Genomic DNA, 22840 nt, shown 5'->3' with positions numbered 1-22840 from the left:
TATGGTACAAAAAAAAAAAATCCCAATTATTTGAGAGAGTACACTCATTTATGGTCCCAGGTCTGAGTTAGTTGTAAAATGAAAGGAAGAGAATAATTCCTACTTTTTTAACGGATTTAATGCTTGACATGAGAAGCTGCTTTATCTTCGCTCCTGTTTGAGTTAACCCATTGCTGCCCGGGCATAATCTGAAAAAATGTCTCTCACAGACCATGCGAGGGGAGATAACTCTTCCAAATGTCATAGTACACTTCATTAAAAAATTAATTGCAAGAATGTGAGGCATGCTAGAAACAAAATAAAAGCTGTTTTGGAAAGAAGAATGAATGGCCTTTAATTTGATGTATTGTTTTGGACTATTGATTCATATTTTGATTTGAAAAAAAAATGTTAAAGTTGAAAAATATGTAATAATATTAAAACACATGAAACCCATTGTCAATGTCATCAAAATGCGCATCCAACTCAACCTCAATGTCTGATTCAGTGTCTGAATGAGTACTATCATCATCACTATCCCTTAAAAAACGTTGATCACGCCCGAGAATTGAGGAATTAAAACGCCATTCCAGCAAAAAAAAAAAAAAAAGGACGTTACCACAACCGATTTGGTCGACAAACTTCAAAAAATCACAGCAGACAAACGAATTGAGATAAACGATCGGAATAGTCACAAACTCAAAAATCACAGCAGACAAACGAATTGAGATAAAAACGATCGGGAAATTTCTAGTTTCACTTTCACTCTTTCTCTACTTTCGTTTTCTAAATAAAAAGAAGTGGTTCTACACACGTTTTTAGTTTACAGGTTCAAAGATGCTGGGTACCTGGCGGGCGATATCGGGCGATTTGGACGTTTTGAGATGTTTTTTTAGCGGGCGATTACGGGCGATTTGGGCGGCAATGGGTTAAATTTTTAAGCTGATTCTTTCATTTATGTGGATTAATTCTCATCATTGTTACCATCTTAATGTTTCCTTGTCAGGGAGACATTGTAAAGTGCCTCATGTGAGAATTTTAAGCTGAATTGTTTATCTTATGTTTTTTCATTAAATTTTTTTTTTTTTTGAATGAATAAACGATGCAGTCTTATTTACTGTATATTTACGATGATATTTACAGCCTCTCTTGTTATTCATTTGAGCTTTATATCAAATTGTAGTGCATCAAAATAATGTTCCGTTACTGGTCAGATTGGGCTTGGTTGGTAGGGGAACGACAGAGAAGAATGTGGTCGGTAGGGGAAAAATATATGACATACCTAACACCACTAAAGCATTGATAATATTTCTTGCCAGGAAAAAGTCAGTTAACACTCCAAACCTACCACCATGTCTCCAGGTTTTATGACATTGCTTTTTGAAAACAGTATTATTGATGGTGCTTAGTGCTTGTTTTGGACAGATTATTTCCCTTGTGCTCGTAAGGCATGATAAGTCTCTTAGCGGATGGCAGGGGCTGGAACGACTCTACATAATGTTCAATAATGCGCTTTATGCAGTAATGCTCAAAAGTAATGTTGCGATTTTGATTTACTCTACATGGCAAGAAGTACAAATTAAAGCAAATTAAATTACAAATCATGTTATAGGAAATTTAATTGTGCGTTCAATGGTACCAAATATATTCATACACAAATAACTTTAAGCGAAATTTGGTGGTTTGAAAGTACCATTGACCAAAGATGAACAAGGCATAAAATAGTATATTCACCATAGCATGTTTTCGCATTGTAGTTAAAATAAGTTGCACATTTCTGCGCCTTTGTGTAGTGTATTCATTAATTATTGTTATTAATTTTACACTACTTACAAACTGTTAATATGATGACTCACAATGCTGTGACTGATTCTACTTTGTACAACAATTTTTAATAAAGAGTAACGTCTTCTGGTTGTAATTACAACATGTAAAGTTGGTATTCTAGATTTGTCTATACCGTAATCTAATTTTATCCATCACCATCAACTGAAAACATTATACTTCGTTGAAAGTAAAATCAGTTTTTCTGCTGTTGTCTGTTAGATCTTTACCTTGCTGTGACATCAAGATCTAGAGATCCTTCTAAAATTTCCATATCGAGAATAGGTCTGTGTTTATATTCAGATAATAAAAGAAATTATTGTTGGACCAGGTTATGCAATGCAATAAAGGGTGAAAATTCTTTAGTACAGAAATTCCATAGACCAGTTTGAAAAAAGATGTAAGATCAATCATGAAAATCAATATTCCTTAAAATTTATCTTAACCAATACAAACTTTAAAAAAAAAAAAAAAAACTAAAGTACCCCCCCCCCCCCCCCCCCCCCCCAACCAAACCAACATGTCTCTGTGGTGTTGTGATAAAGTCGTGAAATCAAAACCTAAATTGGATCAAAGGGTTCAAGCCAGTGATTAGGCATCTCAACAGATCTGATGCAAAGTCTGCACAACATGAGCCTGCAATCTTCTTCTTCATATAAACTGGCTACTCGGTCGGCCTGAGATATTACTGAGGATAGTATTCATCTGTCTACATACTTGATCAGTGTGCTATATTGTATCTCATCTTACCAGCATGTGACTATCAAAATGGTTCTGGTTGATGGACCTGAAAGGACACCTGCTGCACTGAAATATGCCAGTGCTAAGTCCTGGGTGCTTGTTCTTGATATGCTGCTTAAGGGAAATGCTTTGTATACAGGTGTATGGACACATGCTACAACGGTACTGTTTTTCTCCTGTGTGTCGCATCTGTTGAGAGAGAATATTACAATATTGATAAGTTAATGAAAAAGAGAGGAAAAGAGAGAGAGAGAGAGAGAAAGAGAGAGAGAGAGAGAGAGAGAGAGAGAGAGAGAGAGAGAGAGAGGTGGATAGGAAGAGAAAGAGACACACACACAGCAAAAAGAGAAAGGCGTACACACAGAGATAGAGAGAGAGAGATAGATAGAGAGAGAGAGAGAGAGAGAGAGAGAGAGAGAGAGAGAGAGAGAGAGAGAGAAAGAGAGACACACACACAAACACAGAGAGAGAGGGGTGGAGAGGAAGAGAAAGACACACACACACAGCGACAGAGAGAGAGAGATACACAGATACAGTGCACTCTCCCGATAACGACATGGCTCGGGACCAGAGGTGCATGTCGTTATCAGGAACATGTCGTTATTCGGAAAATTTCAAGATGGCGGAAAAAGGGGTGTGGTTAGACCCTTAGAATGTACATTAATGTACCAACCATAGTGGGTGATCAGTGATCGGACTTTCCAAACATGTAAAATACACGAAGTGTGTGTGTGTGTGTGTGTGTGTGTAGTTTTGTTGTTTTTTGTTTGTTTGTTTGTTTGTTTGTTTTTGTTGTTGCTGTTGTTTTTTGTGTGTCATTTTCCCGATGTGATGATTGACTCATTCAATGCGCGTCACCCTTTTGTACCGATGACAATAGACACAGGTGTGTTTTCATTGGCCGATAACAAAGTGATCTCAAAGTGATGAAACTTACCGGAAACAACATTTTAGCTATTTTTATTTTTGTATCTAGCAAAGTCACAGCCGATTATTGCTAACTCAATGTCGTTATCCGGAGAGTGGTCTAAAAAGTATGTCATTATTTAGAGTTTTATTACTAATAACATATAGTAAAAAAATCGGGACCGGGGGCCAATGTCGTTATCGGGAGAATGTCGTTATTCGGAGAGGTCGTTATCGGGAGAGTGCACTGTACAAAGAAAGAGAGATACACAGATACAAAGAGAGAGAGGGGGGTGGAGAGAAAGACACACACACAGACACAAAGAGAGAGAGAGAGAGAGAGAGAGAGAGAGAGAGAGAGAGAGAGAGAGAGAGAGAGAGAGAGAGAGAGAGAGAGAGAGAGAGAGAGAGAGATAAAGAGGAAAAGAGAAAGACACGCAAACACACACACACACACAACAGAGGGAGAGACACACGAAGAGGCAGAGAGAGATACAGCAAATAAAATCACCTTGTGTCTCCTCATAGAGTTGTGATCACCTGTAGTGTAAGCGCAAACATCACATCTGTAATGTTAAAGTAAACAATTCTCTTAATCTTGAACAACCATCAGGCTATTGAACAAGAGTTTATCCTGGTATATGTAGTATTATACAAATAGTAACATATGCTTGCTTCCCTTTGGATAAGAAGCTAGTCCAACACAAAGTAATTTCTGTATAACTGATGCAGTCACTCAATGCCGGGTGAACAGAGGGGTTAAAAAAATCTTGACTGGTCCAAGGACTAATAATGGTTTCCGGACTACCAAGTCAAATGCTTTTCCAACTTAGCTGTCAGAAACTCTAAACAATGTGTTGACAGCTTTTTATTGCATAACACAGTTGGAAAGTAAAGGATTCAATGTCAGCCTTGGGATGAATATTGAAAAAAAAACTTGTGCTTTTAATTAGTGCAATATCCATTTAATGTACTCAAAGCACTATACAAGAAGGTCCAAGCCTACAGCAACACTTAACATGTAGGACTAGACATGATGCGAGTGAGGCGCTATTAATTTTTGTTGTTACTGGCCAGGTACAAATTTTACACCCGAGTGTGGTGAGTGAATTAAAGTAGAGATATTTCAAGGAGTCAACTCTGCGCCACCTAGGGCAAAACATGAACCAGGGCCCAAAAGGAGAGTGTCATACCACAAGACCACGTAGCCCCACAAAAAAGACTGGAGGTTAAGTTCAAGAACTTTAGTAGTAATATAAATTTTGCGACCAAGAAAGAACGGAAGAAGGAAAAAAATAAAGAAAAGAAAAAAAAGAAAGAAGGAAGGAAAGAAAGAAATATTAAACTTGTTTATGTACAATTTTGTCAAAGAAAATAAAGGTTTTGAGACATGTATATAATTTTTGAGATCTTCTTTATCAAAATTGGATTTCTTTAAGGTGGAGTCACCATTTCTTATTTCAAGCTCTATGGTATGACTACTATCGACAGACTATTGTTATTTGGTCTTGATAAATAAATGGATATTGGAATAAATAAAGAATCCAGGAATTATAACTATAGAATGAACAAGTTTTATATGAATAAATTGATAGTTGATTAAATGAATGGCAGAATGAATGGATGAATGAATGAACAAATGAGTAAAAAACATATGTAAAACTGTGACAAAAATTTTTTTTAGTCAAATGTCAAGATAGTGACAATAAGATCACACTTTTCAAATTTGAAATCTTATCAAAATACAAATAGTGATTAAAAATTCAAAGACGCCCCTGGACTTTGAAATATAACAATGTTCCACCAATTTATAACTACTTTTACTTTTACAGATCTTAGAGAATAGTTTATTGTTGTCAACTTTTTTATGCCTGGCTAAAAAACGAGAAGAATAAAAAGACATAAAAAGCACCACTTGACTGACTTGAATGGTTTTTCTCCTGTGTGAGTCCGCACATGTAACTCCATCATTGCCTTACGAGCTGTTGTGTGACCACAGAAGGAACATTGGAATGGTTTTAGCCTGGCATGGACTGCCTCCTTGTGCTTGGCTAGACATTTGCTGAGAAGATTTTTTTAAAAACACAGTGAATTTAATTTATTTGGACTGTTTATATCACTTGATATAGTTCCCATTATATAGAGCTTTGATATTGGAAAGCAAGACATTTAACAGAAACATGCATAAATATAATTCTACTTTTATCAGTATTTGTGTATATTCTAATCCTCATACAGAGTGCCAATTCTAAAAATTTTTAATTGAAAGTTGCCACGGAAAGAAAAAAAAAAGTCACTTGACCTAACTTTAATAAATTACAAATTTGCTCTCAGCAGAGTGCTATGGCACAAAATTTTCTGTCTTACTGTTCTATGACTTTTGTTTGGAGGTCATGTAATCTTGCAGTTGGAGCCAAAAATTCGTATTTCTGAATATTATTCAATTTTGTTCGTAATTGCCTACTATGATGCCAGCATTATTTTTAATTAATATGATGTTAAGAGAGAACTGGATGGTCAGAAAAAGAAATAGTTATGTCTCTGTAACAGCGTGTCATAGTCTGGCCAAGTTATTTGTTTATAAGATGTCGTTCAAAAATATACGCTTACATCTGTTTTGGGACTTTTTACCCCCCCCCCCCCCCACTTCCTGCTGGAACAAATTTCTTATATTTGCCTCCAAGAACCCCCCCCCCCCACACACACACACACACACACACACACAAACACACCTCCTTGCCTTCCCAAGATATTACATCTTGAAATGACCAAGCTTTGTGACCTCTTTTCTTAGGTCATTATTATCTGTTTTGATCCAATCTTGTCAACAGCTCCTGACAGATCTATCTGCACAATCTCTTTCACAAGTGGCCCCCCTGACTTTGGGATTTGCATACTTTCATTTGGCAAACATTCTGCCACTCTTTTTAGGGTTTCTTTTTTTTGGAAAGCTTTTTAATTTCTTTCACCAGCTTTTAGTCCGTTCGCTTAGCGGCCTGTTCCGTGCGTTTTGTACACTTTTTGTAACCAGCAAACAACGTACACAAATTGGTGTCGAAAATTATGAAGATTCGAAAAATAGGTGGCCCAAAATACAATTTTTATTGAAAAGTCCTTAAAATTTGTCGTAAAGTCTAGTGAAAACGCGCAATTTGTGATGTTTTCGCACTCGATGACAAAAGTATATAAAAAAAACATTCTCACCCATTAAGAACATCTTGATCAATTTTTGATTGTGGAGATATGTTTGTTTTAATGTTTTCCATTATTATTTACCAAATACCTAGCTTTTAATTACTTTAAAGTTAAAGTAGATATTTTTACTTCTGGCCGCAGAAAAAACCCCAATAAAATTGTCCTTTTTCCGTGCGACAAAATACGAGTCTTTACCAAGTATGTACAAGGATGTCTGAACAAGAGACTAAAAACATACATTTAAAGCAGTTAAAAAGAGGTTTCTTCCTACCAGTGTGTACAGTACAATGCTAAATCGAAATGCGGTTTTGTCATCTGTCACCGCCCATCCCTTCGAGATAACGACAGCTTAATCTACCGACAATGGCATCATGTGCTGTTTAAAAAATAACTGAGAGAATGAGTTTTGTCTTTTGAACGATGTCAACAAACTAGAATTGAAAAGGTAAGGAACAATCTTTTTCATCTATTATAAATGTCTTATAACATCATGATGTTAGTGTACTTTATGCGCATGCCAGTGATAAGTATCGCGCAAAGAGTTGAGTTGTGAAAAAAGAATTGGGTCACAACAAAGCTGAGTCACAGTCACATCATTCTACACACACAATAAGCCTCCAGGATGCTTTTTTTGTTTGTTTGTTGCTTTAGGTCTCTTCCAACACAATTGAGGTTATATGAGAGACCGCTGAAACAAAAAACAAGCAATCTAACAAAAATAGTACAAATGTAAATCAAAATCATAACCTAAAGATATCATAAGCTAAATTATAAATAACCAAGAACAAACAGGCAGAAGATTTACAGAAAAAAAAATATCCCCTGTCAAAAATACAATCACAAACCAAAGAAGCAGGATAGGCTAGTAAAGAGAAGAAGAAACGACATCACTATCGGATCGTACACCCATGCGAACATCATAGGTATATGATTCAAGGGTGATGCTCCCATCCAACCACCCGCTCCTCCAGGATGCAATAAGTAAGATTATTATTATGGCCCATTCTTGGAACTGATTATATTTTACTATCTTAATATAATATAAGTTGCATGTGTTATGTCAGTACTAAATTTAGAACATTTTAGATTCGATTCGATATAGATTAGCCTGTCGATGATTGATGATAGAATAACGGTGTTTATCAATACTGTTGCCCGAGAAAAAAAAAACATAACTAATTTATTATTAACTCAATTGATCAATAAAAGAACATCTCCACACACAATTTTACCAATACACGCTAATATCCACACACATTGCTTTACCTTTTGCTTGTTCAGGTTTGTTTTTTTTTTAAACAGTGTATTGACTTGTTTGTTACATTTCTACTTGCCAGCCTCACAGTCCTTTGTTTCCTTAAAATTAATAAGAATCATGCCTGGCGACCTCGTCAAATTGGAATGCTAGTGTGGTTTATTGAATAGTCAAGATTGCAAGGATTAAAGTTCCATTCTAACAGGTATATGGAAGTATGCGTTCTTTGTGTGTGTGTGTGTGTGTGTGATTGCGCGCGTGTGTGTGTGTGTTGATGTTGTTGTTGTTTTGTTATTGTTGTTTTGCAGAGAATCTTACCACTGAGCTATCCAAGCCCCGTCAACTAATATATGTTTAATATTTCTCATATTAGACTAAGCGCACACGCATACACACACACACACACACACACAAACGTTCATTCTGTCAGCTCTCAAGCTACCCTATATCGCCTTAAGATGGCAACATTTTCTGTAACTTGATTAACTACGTAATATTGTCTCTTTAGTATGTAATGGGGTTTTGTTATTTTTTTATTTTCCTCCTAGAATGCGCTGATATGGCAGGAGGAAAGAAGCGGCAGACATCCTTTGTCGACTGTAAAAATTTGAACAAAGTTCCAAGACTCGATCAAGCTTCCCCTGAAATTGACTGGTTGAAGTGCCTGTTTTGTACAGAAACCATTGAGAATTCTCCTCTTATAAACCCTAAAAAAGCAACCAAGTTAAATTCTATTGAAGACACTTGTTATGTCCCTGCCTATTTGTATTGGACAAGACAAATTATGCACATTGGGTTCCTGTGTTCCTTCATTCTCTTGGTGTCCTTGAAACTATGCACTCTGCCAATTTCAAAGAATTCATGGATGGGCATTTTGTATCTACAAAAACAGAGCATTTTCCTGCATGTCTGATGATCAGCTACATGAGCAAAATAACAAACTGATCAAGTCAGATGGTGGAGCTATAGGTATTTTTGATAAAGAATCTGCTCTACTAAACTGGATGGTTACAGGTCCCGAAATTGTATCTCTGACAGAAAGTTGTGAGAGAAATCTTGACATCATCAAGATAATGGAAACTAAATGTCACTGTGAGGACACTCCTGCAAATAAGAGACGCTTCACAAAAAATATTAAAGATTTTACTGGTCAAATGGAGACCTTTGGAAACCCACTTGAGGAAGAAGAGGATATACTAATATCATTATACACTCGCCAAGTAATGTCAAAGGAATCGGCCTTGTATGTAATGGAAGCATACACAATTTGGAAAACAAAGCTTTCAGACTTCTTATAAACAAAGGTTAAACACAATTGAAGCTACAATCCATGACCCTATCAAAAAAAAAAAAATCTTCCCATCTTCCATGCAAGTTCCTCAAAGAAATCATCAAAACAGAAAGAGAAAATTGCGTGTCAAAAGCAGGATTTCATTTGTTCTCAAGACTGTTTATTTTTTGCCAGAATACAGATAGAAATTTAGAAGAGTTTTTTGAACATGAAAACCACCCTTACCCACCTTCCCTGTCAGAATTCGGAAGACTCCGTTCATGTCAAAAGTCTGACATTATTCAGTGTCTTCCTCAATCAACAATTTTTGATGACTGTCCTGATTCAGTTCAACTTTTTGTGTATGACGGAGCAGCTCTCATTCATATGCTCTCTCCTGGAGGAAACTGTAAAACCTTTGGAGATGCTTCTGGTGTATTTATTCATTATATAAATACCCAGTTGAAAAGATTTAATCGAGTGGCCTTTGTATTTGAAGTCTACGTCAAAGATAACATAAAATCTTCAACCAACAAAGTAGGTACAACTGTTCTGTTTCTTATCCTCAAAAGTATCAATAAGGAAAACACCAGGGAATCTTGTTGTTTGCACTACAGGTGAGAACATTTACACATCTATTACAGACGTAGAAGTAGAAGATTCATTGCAATCGCTGTACCCTTGTACTCAAGAAGAGGATGACACCAGAATGTAGCAATGACTATGAAAATTTTTGTTTTCTATTTTTGTAGGAAATACTACTCTTAAATCAAAGCCCTATCTCAACTGAGTAAAAATCTTTTTGAATTTTGAAAATCCATTAATATATAACAAAGTTATGCAGTTTCAAAGATGTGATTTATTTGGATGACTCACAAAGAGAAAAAAAAACGGAAAATATGGGACGCTTTTTCTGCGTTTTATTCTGGTTTGTGCCTGTATCTCGCTTAATACATGGAATTAGATATCAAAACGGCAATTTTATGGCAAAATTATCAGAAAATATGATGAAGACATCAGAAGAGTTCTAACTTGTATAGTTTTAGAGCTGTATGGCTAGGGTCAACTATAAATTTGTTTTAAAATATACATAATATTGATCATTTGGAGCTTTTCCGAAGTGTAATCTTGTGTCTACAACCCATACAAATGACACGAAAAATGCCTGCTGAATTATTATCAATCAGTCCTGTGAGACCATGGCTTATGTTAGTTCTAGTATTCATTTGAGAGAGAGAGAGAGAGAGAGAGAGAGAGAGAGAGAGAGAGAGAGAAAGAGAGAGAGAGAGAGAGAGAGAGAGTGTGTGTTAATCTACTATCCCTATGACATAACAATGAAACAATACCTTAATTTTAAAAAAACGCGCAAGGATTTGTGTCATCCGTCGTCGCGAACAAGGTTGCCAGATGGCCACGTGTGTGGCCAAATATATAATTTTGTTTCTTTTTTTACATTTTATTCATCTATGTTTGTCTCAGTGACATTTATCCTAGTCTATTCAATTTTCAGTTTGTTAAAATTTAGGTCATTTTAAGTGGGCCAGTCTTAATATTGAAAGCCATATGATTTTCTATTTAGCCACTTTTGAAGTCGTATTTGGTCAGGTTAAAGTCTGGCCATCTGGCAGCCTTGCCTCGCTCATGTCATTTTCGTGTCGCGCGATGGTGGAGCAAAATGGCCGTCTCCATATTTTCACTCATTGAAATGCAAATTGGGTTGATGTTTTGTGAGAATACGGGAAAAGTACTTATTATAATCGAATGAAATTTGAAATATAAATAGAAGAAATGTGCATATATAACCTTATGAGCGACAAAATCTCTCCCCTTTGTAGTTTTAGAAATATTGTACTCCAAAAAGTAAAAATCTATTTTTAATGGTCTTCTGGTAATCCTACGAGTTTTGTCGCTTGACATAATCTAAAATGACCTCTTTTCTAACTGTGTGCCAACTTTCAGTCATATTCAATTATAAACAGCGTCGTAATTAATTTTAAAAAATAGCATGTACGAAACGGCTTCGTCCCATATTTTGTCGCGAATTTGGGCACTTTGTGAGCAAAAAAGAGGCCCAAAGATTTGTGCGGGATAGTCATTGCTACAGAATGGCACTTCAGTTAAAGAATGGAAGCGAGTGTAACTTCAAATCTGGGGTTACACGAACAGTTGACTTAGATGTGATTATCATTCTGATATCACAGTTTGCTGCATTGGGAATGGAAAAGGTGTTTGTCAACTACGGTTCAGGAAAACATAGAAGACTGATACCTATCCACTCAATTGTTGAATCCCTGGGTCCTGAAAAATCTCTGGCTATATCCTTCTTCCAGGGTGTGACAGTGTCAGCTCATTTGCAGGGAAGGGAAATAAAATAGCATGGTGTCAGTTTGGGCCGCATTTGACGATGTTACAGACTCATTTAAAGCTCTTGCTAATCAACCCTCTAAGATATAGCCAGCCATTTCAACATCATCCAGAGATTTGTCTGTGTTGTTTGACAGAGCAACCAACTTATCTGCTGCCAATGAATTTTTACAAAAAAAGTAACGTCTTCCAGGCAATATGCCACCAACTCGTGAAGCTCACAAACATCATTTAAAATGAGCAGTTTACCAAGCTGGTGGAAACGCTCACTTGCTAAAGACCCTAGTCTTCCTTCCAAATCAGATTTTGGTTGGAAAGAAGATGGCATACCAAAGGGGTCCACTTTGACTGACCTTGCACATGCCTCACAAAATCTGATAAAATGTATCTGTTCATCAAAGGGATGCTCCAAAAGATGCAATTGTGTTAAGGCATCTCTTCCATGTACTCTCTTATGTGCCTGCAATGGTCAATGTTCTTGAGACAAAAACTGACTTTAAACACCTTTTCCAATTGTATGTTTTCAAGAAACGATGTAATTAAAAAGGGAGGTAATTCTCCAATAATAATAATAATAATAATAATAATAATCTTTATTGTCCAAATTAAAGGCAATTCATGTGAGGTAAACAATGCTCAGTTTGGTTCATGGTATGAACATCAACACATTTACAAATACAGACACAGCCATACACGAACATACACGCTTGCACATTGTTTCTACACGTGCTAATGCTGCTGTTAAATATGTTTTAAATGGTGTAATGCATCATGAATAAATATGAATTGTACAATTTATCTAAATTTAAACGTTTTATTTTCTATATGATAGAAATACATTGTACTCTTATGTTTGCGAGTGATTGTACATGGGTGTCAGGAGGAGAGGGGGTACTTGCCTTGGTAGTTGAATTGTCTATTATTGTTTTTTTCAAAAATGAAATAAAGATTGCTTGATTTTAGAGGGTGTGAAGATTAAAAATGTTTTTGAAATGCGTGGCATTATGTCAGATTCTAAACTATTTAAACAGCTTCCAGGAAGGAGAGATATTTTTTTTTTAATTTCCTGAAAAATCCCAAATGAATTTTCTATTTTCTTATATATTTCAATAAAATTCAAATGGAAAAATAATTTGTGAGTCCAAAGTATGCAACGGAATACCAATATAACCACATTATTATAAAATATTTTAAAAACCGTAATCTTTTTAGAAAAAAGAAATAAAATTTTAAAAAAATGTATTTTGTCACCTTTAAAGGGCAATAACTCTTGGTTCCAACAATTTCTCAACTTGGAGCCACCTTTTTTCGAAATCCTCATAAAAGTCTGCACTTTGTGTGAAAATTTCATGCTGGTTACACGATTTGCACACTTTTTCTACCAAGCAAACGGACTATTTAAGAGTTTTAAACTTTTACTCCTTTATTTCAAAATTTTCAATCTTTCACCAGGAATGACTTAGTCCAGTCGAATTAGCTATAATTATCATGTAGACCTTGAACAAATTGCAACATGATTTTGTTTTAAAGCTATCTATAATTGTACCCAAATAACCCCAATCAACCTTGACAAACACTGAAAACCTGATTGGTGGACAAACTACGCTGTCTGCTAAATCCAAGAAGAACACTTGACAGATGATCTACATTGGCCGAATTAGAGACAAGGGGTTTATAAACAGTTTGCACATAATAGAAAGCAATCAACGTTTCATGTTATTGTTCTTACAAACAATAATGTCACATTTTGTTGTCAAAGAACATGAAAAAGATAAGAAAAAAAGCAAAGAAAATCTTTTTTAAATCCCCTAAAAAAATACCTAACAAAATACAAGAAAATTTTTTTATTAAAAACCAAACATTCTGATGAGGCCATGTCTTGAACATGAAGGTCCCAAATCCGTAAAAAAACCCAGAAGGGAAGGTCCAACATGAATAACACATGAAAGCCAGGGCTTAGATGCTATTATTAGCTTCTCCGCTTAATCACACACTCCGCTTAATCGACACACTAACCCTAACTCCTGAGGGTGTGCGATTAAGCGGAGGACTGTAGCTCATTGTTTGATTGTAAATGAGTAGTGAAAAGTTGACAGCAGAACACACACACACACACATATTCTTTGTGAAAAATTGTAAGCTTTTGGTCATCCCAACCATTTGGTGACCTTTGGCAAGACTGACAGGTAATCAGGAAATCTGAGGTGTAGTCCCCAGTTGAAGTTGAATGGATATTTAGGATGATATTTCTCTGGAATGTTTGGTTGGCACTGTATCACTCAAATCAAGTTTAGAACAAGTCCCAAGACAGGAGAGGCAGAAGAGTATTAGGAAAAACAACAATAAAAGCAAGATACTGACCTATTGGCAAAAACTCGTTCACATATATCACATCTCTTGGAGGCAAACCACATGCCTGACTCCTGCCTGGTGCTTGCACTCCTATGGATTGCCATGTGGTTTTTCTGCTGGGCAGCCTGGCGAAATCCTTTATTACAGACTGGGCATTTATAAGGCTTGGCATCCGCATGGATTTCCTGTAAAATGGATGGTAGGATTACCTTTACTTTCCCCCACGGCACTGAACTGAAAACCCAAAACATTAAATCTAAACCTTCAATGACTATCCGACCCCTGATTGACCCCATCATGCTACCTGTTTGAGCACTTTTGACCAACCATTATTTTTCAACAATATGCCAATTTTATTGGTGTCTTTAATCAAACATGCTTTAAAATTACGTTATGTCTTAGGTGTGAACAAAACGAGACAAAAAGTTATTTTTTTTATGATACCAAACACATAACACTATTGATTGTTTTGTTTTGTTTTTAAGGGTTTTACGGTGCTTGCAACACATTAAGGTCATATCAGCGCCAGTAAAATGGAAGAAAATGGGATAGTAAAAAGTTTTAGAATTACAATAAAGCATCCAAGAAAAGGGAAGACAAAGGGGAATTGGTTCAAATAAGAAACAGGTGTAGATTCCAAAAGCACTCTATCAAAGTACTTAGTTTGAGATCACTAAAAGTCTCATACAGACACAAGCACAGGTCCCCGCAAAGAGGAACACACTCAAATGTTTTACAAATCATATATAATATAAAGAAAGCATAATACAGTGCATAACAGAGAGATGATTTACAATGAAAAAAATATCATCTCCCAAAACTAACTATACATTCGACTGTTTCCCTCTCAGCCAGGGCATCTGGCCAGGACCAGGACAAAACCAAGTAATCTCATTCCAAGACAAAGACAGAAAGCATGTTGGAAAACAGATATAAGGGGATAGAAGACATAGTATGTACCCCCCTGCCCACTATGGGAGGTCAGGAACCCCACCCAGCCATTGATTGTTAAACCATAGACAAGTTTAGACATAAAAATTGTAAGAAGACGATAAAAACGTTATATGTTTTTGGCTTAAAAGTAATACAAGAGAATGCAGATTATAGACCAATTCAATTCTTCAACAGTTAAGTCACCAAAGCCAGACCTGTTGTTTTTAGAAGATAAAAATTGTAGTCGTCGTAGTCAACTTTACAGATTAATAATTTGTCCTCGCAATGATTAGACAACACTCCAAAATCCTTAAAATGATGCACTCTGGCATCAACTTTTATTTTCACTCAGTCTTAATCACTCAGAAATGTTCATGAAGTTCTGAAATTGGAGGCAAAATTTCGTAATTCTGCTAATTTTTCGTAGCACTAGGCAGGTTTGCCAAAGCCAAGTTACATGCTTGTAAAGTTGAGTAATATTCACTCATCACGAACCTACCAGTACAAGTAGGCTAAATATAGCAAACTACTGTTGTCTCATAACAATAATAAATGATCATTGAATATAAAATAGTTTGTTAAGGGAGTTGGGGTTTTTTAATACTCTTTAAAAATATAGTGACAGGACTGACTTAATAATGCCTTCCACCAGCAATGTCGTCAGATATTGCAGTTTCAGCTGTAGTTAAAACGGATATGTTATTAAATTATAAATAAACAACATTACTGATGCACGGTTCTTAAAATCTACTACATAATCCATGGAGCTGAAGATTACGGCTAAATATAATCTTTTATTTCATTTTTTAAATCAACACTCATGTTAGTGTCGGTCATTATGATGCGATACTTGCCTTTGCAAAGCTTTTTACATTTGAAAGTCATTCCATATATTACTCTAGCACCCAAGAGATTCGAGTTTCTCTTCGATTTACATATAAAAATAGTAGTCATTAAGAGTCACCAGGTCCATGAGGTCCACGTTTATCGTTGTCTCTGTAGTATTAAGTAGTAATCACTAGTTACCTTCTGGATCGGACACTATATATCACGAAGTAATGGGTTGGGGCAGAAATAATCTCTACATCACTTGTAATGCATATACCGTAGTATAAAAAGACAGCAACAGGATAACGAGTGAAACTATCTATGTGGAATTCGACTATTATTAACTTGTATTAAGACAGAATACTAAGCGTACAAATAAAAATACCAATATCTATCACGGCTGCAGTAACAGTTTTTCTCTGATTCTTTTGTCCAATAAGCAGTGATTTGGTAGCTGGGATTGTTTGATCTGATAACTGATATACTAACGTTCGAACTAAAGATTAGCAAGCAATTGTTGGTGTCCTTTAAACGCTAGAGAACCCGTGATTATATTCGCTTTAGGATGTCTATTGTTTTTTTTGTTTGTTTGTTGCTTTAGGTCTCTTCCAACACAATTGAGGTTATATGAGAGACCGCTGAAACAAAAAAAACAAGCAATCTAACAAAAATAGTACAAATGTCAATCAAAAGCATAACCTAAAGATATCATAAGCTAAATTATAAATAACCAAGAACAAACAGGCAGAGGATTTACAGGAAAAAAAATATCCCCTGTCAAAAATACAATCACAAACCAAAGAAGCAGGATAGGCTAGTAAAGAGAAGAAGAAACGACATCACTATCGGATCGTACACCCATGCGAACATCATAGGTATATGATTCAAGGGTGATGCTCCCATCCAACCACCCGCGATGTCTATTGTTTAAAAAGACTAACATGGATTACACATACCAATAAAAAGAGATCATTCTATTTATTGACCATGTTAGTAACATAACATTCTTTCACTTTCAAGGATTTTAGCCGATTTCACTTCAAATGACCATGTTAACTATTATAGAACATTTAAAAATTTAATCTGTACAGTGACATTTTAATGCAATTAATATTTTATTCAATGTACTTTTGGTAAAATACTAAATTTTAGGTGCCTTTTTAATTCATACCCTAAGTATTTATTTCTGGATGGAATTTCTTCTTTTAAAATCAGTTTTAAAGAGATGAAAGATGAATATTTAAGTAAACTGAAGAAAATTGACTCATAATTTGATAATTAAGTGATAGAATAAAATGCATGCTTTATGCTTGCTTTTTTCCTACACAGTGGTCTCCCCTTACACAATTGTCTGTAGCTGTAATTAAATACTCAGTGTCAGCTTTATCTCTTGTCATCAGCACATGGTACTGTCCTTCAGGCTAGACCACAGAAACTGGGACTTTTTACTAAAGGTTCAGTTTCAGCACGGCTTTTGCCCCCTTCTAACGGTCTCTCTATCTCTCTTTTAAAACTTTCTAGCTACTTGAAGGCCATCTTATTCTTTTACTAATCTGTATCTAAAGTAAGTTTTCTGGCACAATGTAAAAAAAAAAAAGCGTTTCATCAGTGTATTATTATGTATTGTACTGTCGCCCTACCCAAAGTCCCTGATCCTTATAATGACAGCATTTAAATGATAGTATAATTACCTTATGAATACTCATCTTATGACTTGTATCCGTTTTATAGTCACACTTATCACAGGCTAGTAAATCCATGTTGATCTGGAAATAAAAATATATTTTTTAGAAATTAGTTATTCCATTAAAATTAAAAAGTGATCAATGTCCAACCTTGTAAGCTGTAGTAATACTGTTAAAGGAATATATAAATCAAATCATGGTTTAAAAACACCACAAAAAAATTTTTTTAAAATTGGTACCCAGCTATAGGCAATAATAATAATAAGAAGAAGAAGAAGAAGAAGAAGAAGAAGAAGAAGAAGAAGAAGAAGAAGAAGAAGAAGAAGAAGAAGAAGAAGAAGAAGAAGAAGAAGAAGGAGAAGAAAAAGAAGAAGAATAACAATAATAATAATGATGATGATGATGATGATACTAATAACCTCCCGTCATTAATCCTGTATATAACAACCACTTTTGATCTTGTGTGGTCGTTATAGACAAGTTTGACTGTAATCCCATTCCAAGACAACAGAAAGCAACTTGGAAAACAGATACAAGGGATCGAAGACAGCGTGATCTCCTGTTATGGAGTGAGGGATATTACAGATATTAATTGGAATTAATATCATCAATTTTTGTGGAAGCCATAATGGGCATCTTTCAATATGTTGTCAGATTCAAGATGCACAAGATACAATTTTATTCTATTTTCTTTTTTTTTTTGGTGTCAAAACTATTTGACTATCTGAAGAAAATAACAAGAGAACCAAAAAAAAAACAACCTCTAAATAACCATATTTTCCAACTAAAAAAGGGTATCACAAAATTAAGTTATTATTAAAACTATGAGTCACGATATTACAACAAAATGGGAGGTTTAGTTCAGTTTTTCGTGTAATCGTCATAAAAAAAAAAGGATATTGTATAATTTTAATACACAAGGCTGCAAAATAAAACATAATAAAGCTGGCAGTTGCAAAAAGTGTAGGTACAAGAATTAGTTTATTTTTACATCATGTTGTCATACAGCAACCACTAACTTGATTTTGTGACACAACCAAAAGACATACACATGTCATTTGGACTTATTTTTGACAGTGTAAACTATGAAGTAGATTGTGTTTATCTCCAAGCCAGCCTTTTAGGGATTATATAGTTTACAACTGGCAACTTTGCTAGCAGCCTGGAAGATAAAACCAAAACACTCACTCTATGCACTTTCCACAAGTGGATTCTAAGATGTTTCCAAAAGTCATGGGAAGCCTTGCATTCTGGACAAGTAAAGGCAGCATCATCCAAGTTATGAGACGAAAGATGGATTTCCATGCCTGCAAAGAAGTGTAAATTAAATGATAACCTAGTTCCTATAATTACATTTGCTGGTGATGAGTCCTCAAAGGTTTAATATCAAAAGATAATGAAACGACTTTAGAGGTCGTACTGATGATGTGCTGGTGGTGTTTGTAGCAGTGTTAGTGGTAATGATAATGTATTGATGATTGTTAGTGGTGATGATGGTGATGGAAATGGGAGTGGTGGTGGAGGTGAAGATGATGCTGTGGTGGTTGTGATGACACTATAGGTGGCAGAGGCTTTCCTTGGACCCAAATGACCTCACCTAAATTTGACCAGTTGCCTCTAACACAGAATATGTGAAAGCCGAGATTTGGCATCCCTCTGCAATGACAACAATATAGTGTTAAATTCAAACTTCTACTTCAGCTACTTACTATCCTTTGTCTTGAATCTGGCTTTACAGTTCATCATTGGGCAGACTATGTTGTAGCCAAGGGTGTCATTATTTCGACGTCTGCGTTTCTTTATCACCCTGCGGCCGAGTACGTAATCCTCTTTCAAAGCTTTAGGTGGTATAACCTTACGACGAGTGCGGCCATCACGATGAGTTGTATGGTTTCCCTCCGGTACACTGGGAAGCCATTCAAGGTCATCAGGATCAAGGTCAGGAGGTTCTTCCTTAACTTTGACAAGATCGTTTGTTTGCTGAGATTCTGATTTACGCTTCCTGCCTCTTTTTTCACCACCCACCTGAAATTTACATGTTTTCTAGAATCTCAAACCAATATTTAATACACAGAATTTTATTTTTTATAATGAGACAATGTTTCTTTACAAATATATTCATTCATTGCATGCATCATATTAGGAAGCAAGCATAAATGATTTATATTTTCTTTCATAAAAAAAAAAATAAATTAATAAATCAGAATTTCAAAGTAAAAAAAAAAACACATATATGTATATATCTCTTTTGCATATATCATCATTTCAAAATGTTTTAGAAGTTATAATTATAATGTGTGTAGTTTGAGTGGGAACGGATCCATTAATGAGTAATTGAGAAAATTAATTTCACAACTTTACACTATAAAAATTCGAATCTGAAGAAAAATTTTGGCAAAATATGGAAAATAAAGAACTAGGTAAAAAAAAATAACAAAATTGTAAGTTGGTAAAGCACTAACAGACTGGTGTTTGAAGCTGCAGTGAGTGGCTGGGTATAACATATATTGATTAATTATTGTCCAAAACATGTTAACAAGATGACTAAAGGCATATAGAGGCAAACCACCATCACTTGTATAATCGACTGACCATAAATTAAAACTTAATCATGACAAAACGGAGATCATGCTTTGCGGCACTCCGTCAAATATTAAAAAGACAATATTACCATCAATACTTGTTGGTGATTGTCAAATCAGTAATCATTCGAAAGCGAAAAGCTTTGGCCTTGTGCTCGACAAGTGTTTCAGCATGGAGCCCCAAATAAACCAGATGATCAAAACCATTAATTTTGAATTAAAGAGAATCCGTTGAATGAAACAATAATTCCTCTCCATTTGCTGAAGACGGTCGTTTGTGCACTGATACTGTCACGCCTTGATTATTCTAACTCGCTACTTGTTGGTCTGCCCAGAGATGCCAACTTTAAATTTGGCTCAGGAGTTTTAGACAACACTAGTAGGAATTTCAATGCCAAAAGAGGAATTTCCGCACACAAGAAAAAGGAATTGGAATGGTATTTGGCATTGTGTTTACAAATTGTACAGTTCTGAATAGATAACTGATTAGAATTATACTATGATACATAAACACATTGCCAAATACAATCCCAAAGTTTCCTTATTTTAAATGAAGTAAAGCGCCAAAACCTAATGGTAGAGATTGTAGTACTGGTGGTAGTGAGGATGATGTGGTGTTAGTGGTAGTAGTAATAGTGGTAGTGATGATGAAGATGTGATAGTGGTTGTTGTAGCAGTAGTAGTGGTAGTGATAATGATGTGGTGGTGGTGGTTGTAGTAGTAGTGGTAGTGATGATGATGTGGTGGTGGTGGTTGTAGTAGTAGTGGTAGTGATGATGATATGGTGGTGGTGGTGGTGGTTGTAGTACAAATGGTAGTGATGATGATGTGTTATTGGTGGTTGTAGTAGTAGTGGTAGTGATGATGATGATGATGATGTGGTGGTGGTTGTAGTAGTGGTCGTGGTAGTGATGATGTGGTGGTGGTGGTTGTAGTAGTAGTAGTGGTAATGATGATGTGGTGGTGGTGGTTGTAGTGGTAGTGATGATGTGATGGTGGGGGTTGTATTGTAGTAGTAGTGGTCGTGATGATGATGTGGTGCTGGTGGTTGTAGTAGTAGTGGTAGTGATGATAATGTGTGTAGTAGTTAGTAGTAGTAGTAGTAGTAGTAGTAGTATAGTAGTGGTTGTAGCAGTAGTAGTATAGTAGTAGTAGTAGTAGTAGTAGTAGTAGTAGTAGTAGTAGTAGTAGTAGTAGTAGTAGTAGTAGTAGTAGTAGTGATGACGATGTGGTTGTGGTGGTTGTAGTAGCAGCGGTAGTGATGGTGATGTGGAGGTGGTGGTTGTAGTAGTAGTAGTGGAGGTAGTGATGAAGATGAGGTGGTGGTGGTGGTGCTTGTAGTCGTAGTGGTGGTGATGATGATGTGGTGGGGGCTGTAGTAGTGGTGATGATGTGGTGGTGATGGTTGTTGCAGTAGTAGTAGTAATGATGATGTGGTGGTGGTGGTGGTTGTAGTAGTAGTGGTAGTGATGATGTGGTGGTTGTAGTAGTTGTGGAAGTGATGATTATGTGGTGGTGGTTGTAGTAGTGGTGGTAGTGATGACGATGTGGTCGTGATGGTGGTTGTAGTACAAATGGTAGTGATGATGATGTGGTGGGTAATGGTGGTTGTAGTACAAATGGTAGTGGTGGTTGTAGTAGTAGTGGTAGTGATGATGATGATGTGGTGGTGGCTGTAGTAGTGGTGTTAGTGATGATGATGTGGTGGTGATGGCTGTTGCAGTAGTAGTGGTAATGATGATGTGGTGGTGGTTGTGATGGTGGCTGTAGTAGTAGTGGTAGTGATGATTTGGTGGTTGTAGTAGTAGTGGTAGTGATGATGATGTGGTGGTGGTTGCAATAGTAGTGGTAGTGATGATGATATGGTGGTGGTGGTGGTTGTAGTACAAATGGTAGTGATGATGATGTGTTATTGGTGGTTGTAGTAGTAGTGGTAGTGATGATGATGATGATGATGATGATGATGTGGTGGTGGTTGTAGTAGTGGTCGTGGTAGTGATGATAATGTGGTGGTGGTGGTTGTAGTTGTAGTAGTAGTAGTGGTAATGATGATGTGGTGGTGGTGGTTGTAGTGGTAGTGATGATGTGATGGTGGGGGTTGTATTGTAGTAGTAGTGGTCGTGATGATGATGTGGTGCTGGTGGTTGTAGTAGTAGTGGTAGTGATGATAATGATGTTGTAGTAGTAGTAGTAGTAGTAGTAGTAGTAGTAGTAGTAGTAGTAGTAGTAGTAGTAGTAGTAGTAGTAGTAGTAGTAGTAGTAGTAGTAGTAGTGGTTGTAGCAGTAGTAGTATAGAAGAAGTAGTAGTAGTAGTAGTAGTAGTAGTAGTAGTAGTAGTAGTAGTAGTAGTAGTAGCAGTAGTAGTAGTAGTGGTGGTAGTGATGACGATGTGGTTGTGGTAGTTGTAGTAGTAGTGTTAGTGATGATGATGTGGTGGTGGTGGTTGTAGTAGCAGCGGTAGTGATGGTGATGTGGAGGTGGTGGTTGTAGTAGTAGTAGTGGAGGTAGTGATGAAAATGAGGTGGTGGTGGTGGTGCTTGTAGTAGTAGTGGTGGTGATGATGATGTGGTGGTGGCCGTAGTAGTGGTGGTAGTGATGATGATGTGGTGGTGGTGGTGGTTGTAGTAGTAGTGGTAGTGATGATGTGGTGGTTGTAGTAGTTGTGGAAGTGATGATTATGTGGTGGTGGTTGTAGTAGTGGTGGTAGTGATGATGATGTGGTGGTGATGGTGGTTGTAGTACAAATGGTAGTGATGATGATGTGGTGGGTAATGGTGGTTGTAGTACAAATGGTAGTGGTGGTTGTAGTAGTAGTGGTAGTGATGATGATGATGTGGTGGTGGCAGTGATGATGATGTGGTGGTGATGGTTGTTGCAGTAGTAGTGGTAACGATGATGTGGTGGTGGTTGTGGTGGTGGCTGTAGT

The 22840-nt window shown here is 36.2% G+C and overlaps 1 protein-coding gene across 2 annotated transcripts in view; it reads right to left on the bottom strand.

Annotated features, from left to right (window-relative positions):
• The window catches only part of LOC144977223 (uncharacterized), a 67022-nt gene that overhangs the window by 12660 nt on the left and 31522 nt on the right, over nucleotides 1-22840 (bottom strand). For both annotated transcript variants that reach the window (XM_078922181.1, XM_078922180.1), the window contains exons 7-13: nucleotides 19042-19357; nucleotides 18521-18639; nucleotides 17339-17413; nucleotides 13896-14071; nucleotides 5375-5512; nucleotides 3962-4016; nucleotides 2554-2733 (exon numbers count right to left, since the gene is read on the bottom strand). In XM_078922181.1, coding sequence (XP_078778307.1) covers nucleotides 2554-2733; nucleotides 3962-4016; nucleotides 5375-5512; nucleotides 13896-14071; nucleotides 17339-17413; nucleotides 18521-18639; nucleotides 19042-19357 — 1059 coding nt within the window. The remainder of the gene's footprint in view (nucleotides 1-2553; nucleotides 2734-3961; nucleotides 4017-5374; nucleotides 5513-13895; nucleotides 14072-17338; nucleotides 17414-18520; nucleotides 18640-19041; nucleotides 19358-22840) is intronic.

This window comes from Berghia stephanieae, chromosome 7 (assembly GCF_034508935.2).
Source record: "Berghia stephanieae isolate SIO BIC M18660-M18661 chromosome 7, UCSD_Bste_1.3, whole genome shotgun sequence".
Taxonomy (NCBI): domain Eukaryota; kingdom Metazoa; phylum Mollusca; class Gastropoda; order Nudibranchia; family Aeolidiidae; genus Berghia; species Berghia stephanieae.
Note: the sequence above shows the minus strand (reverse complement) of the source record. Positions and strands in the feature narration are given on the sequence as shown.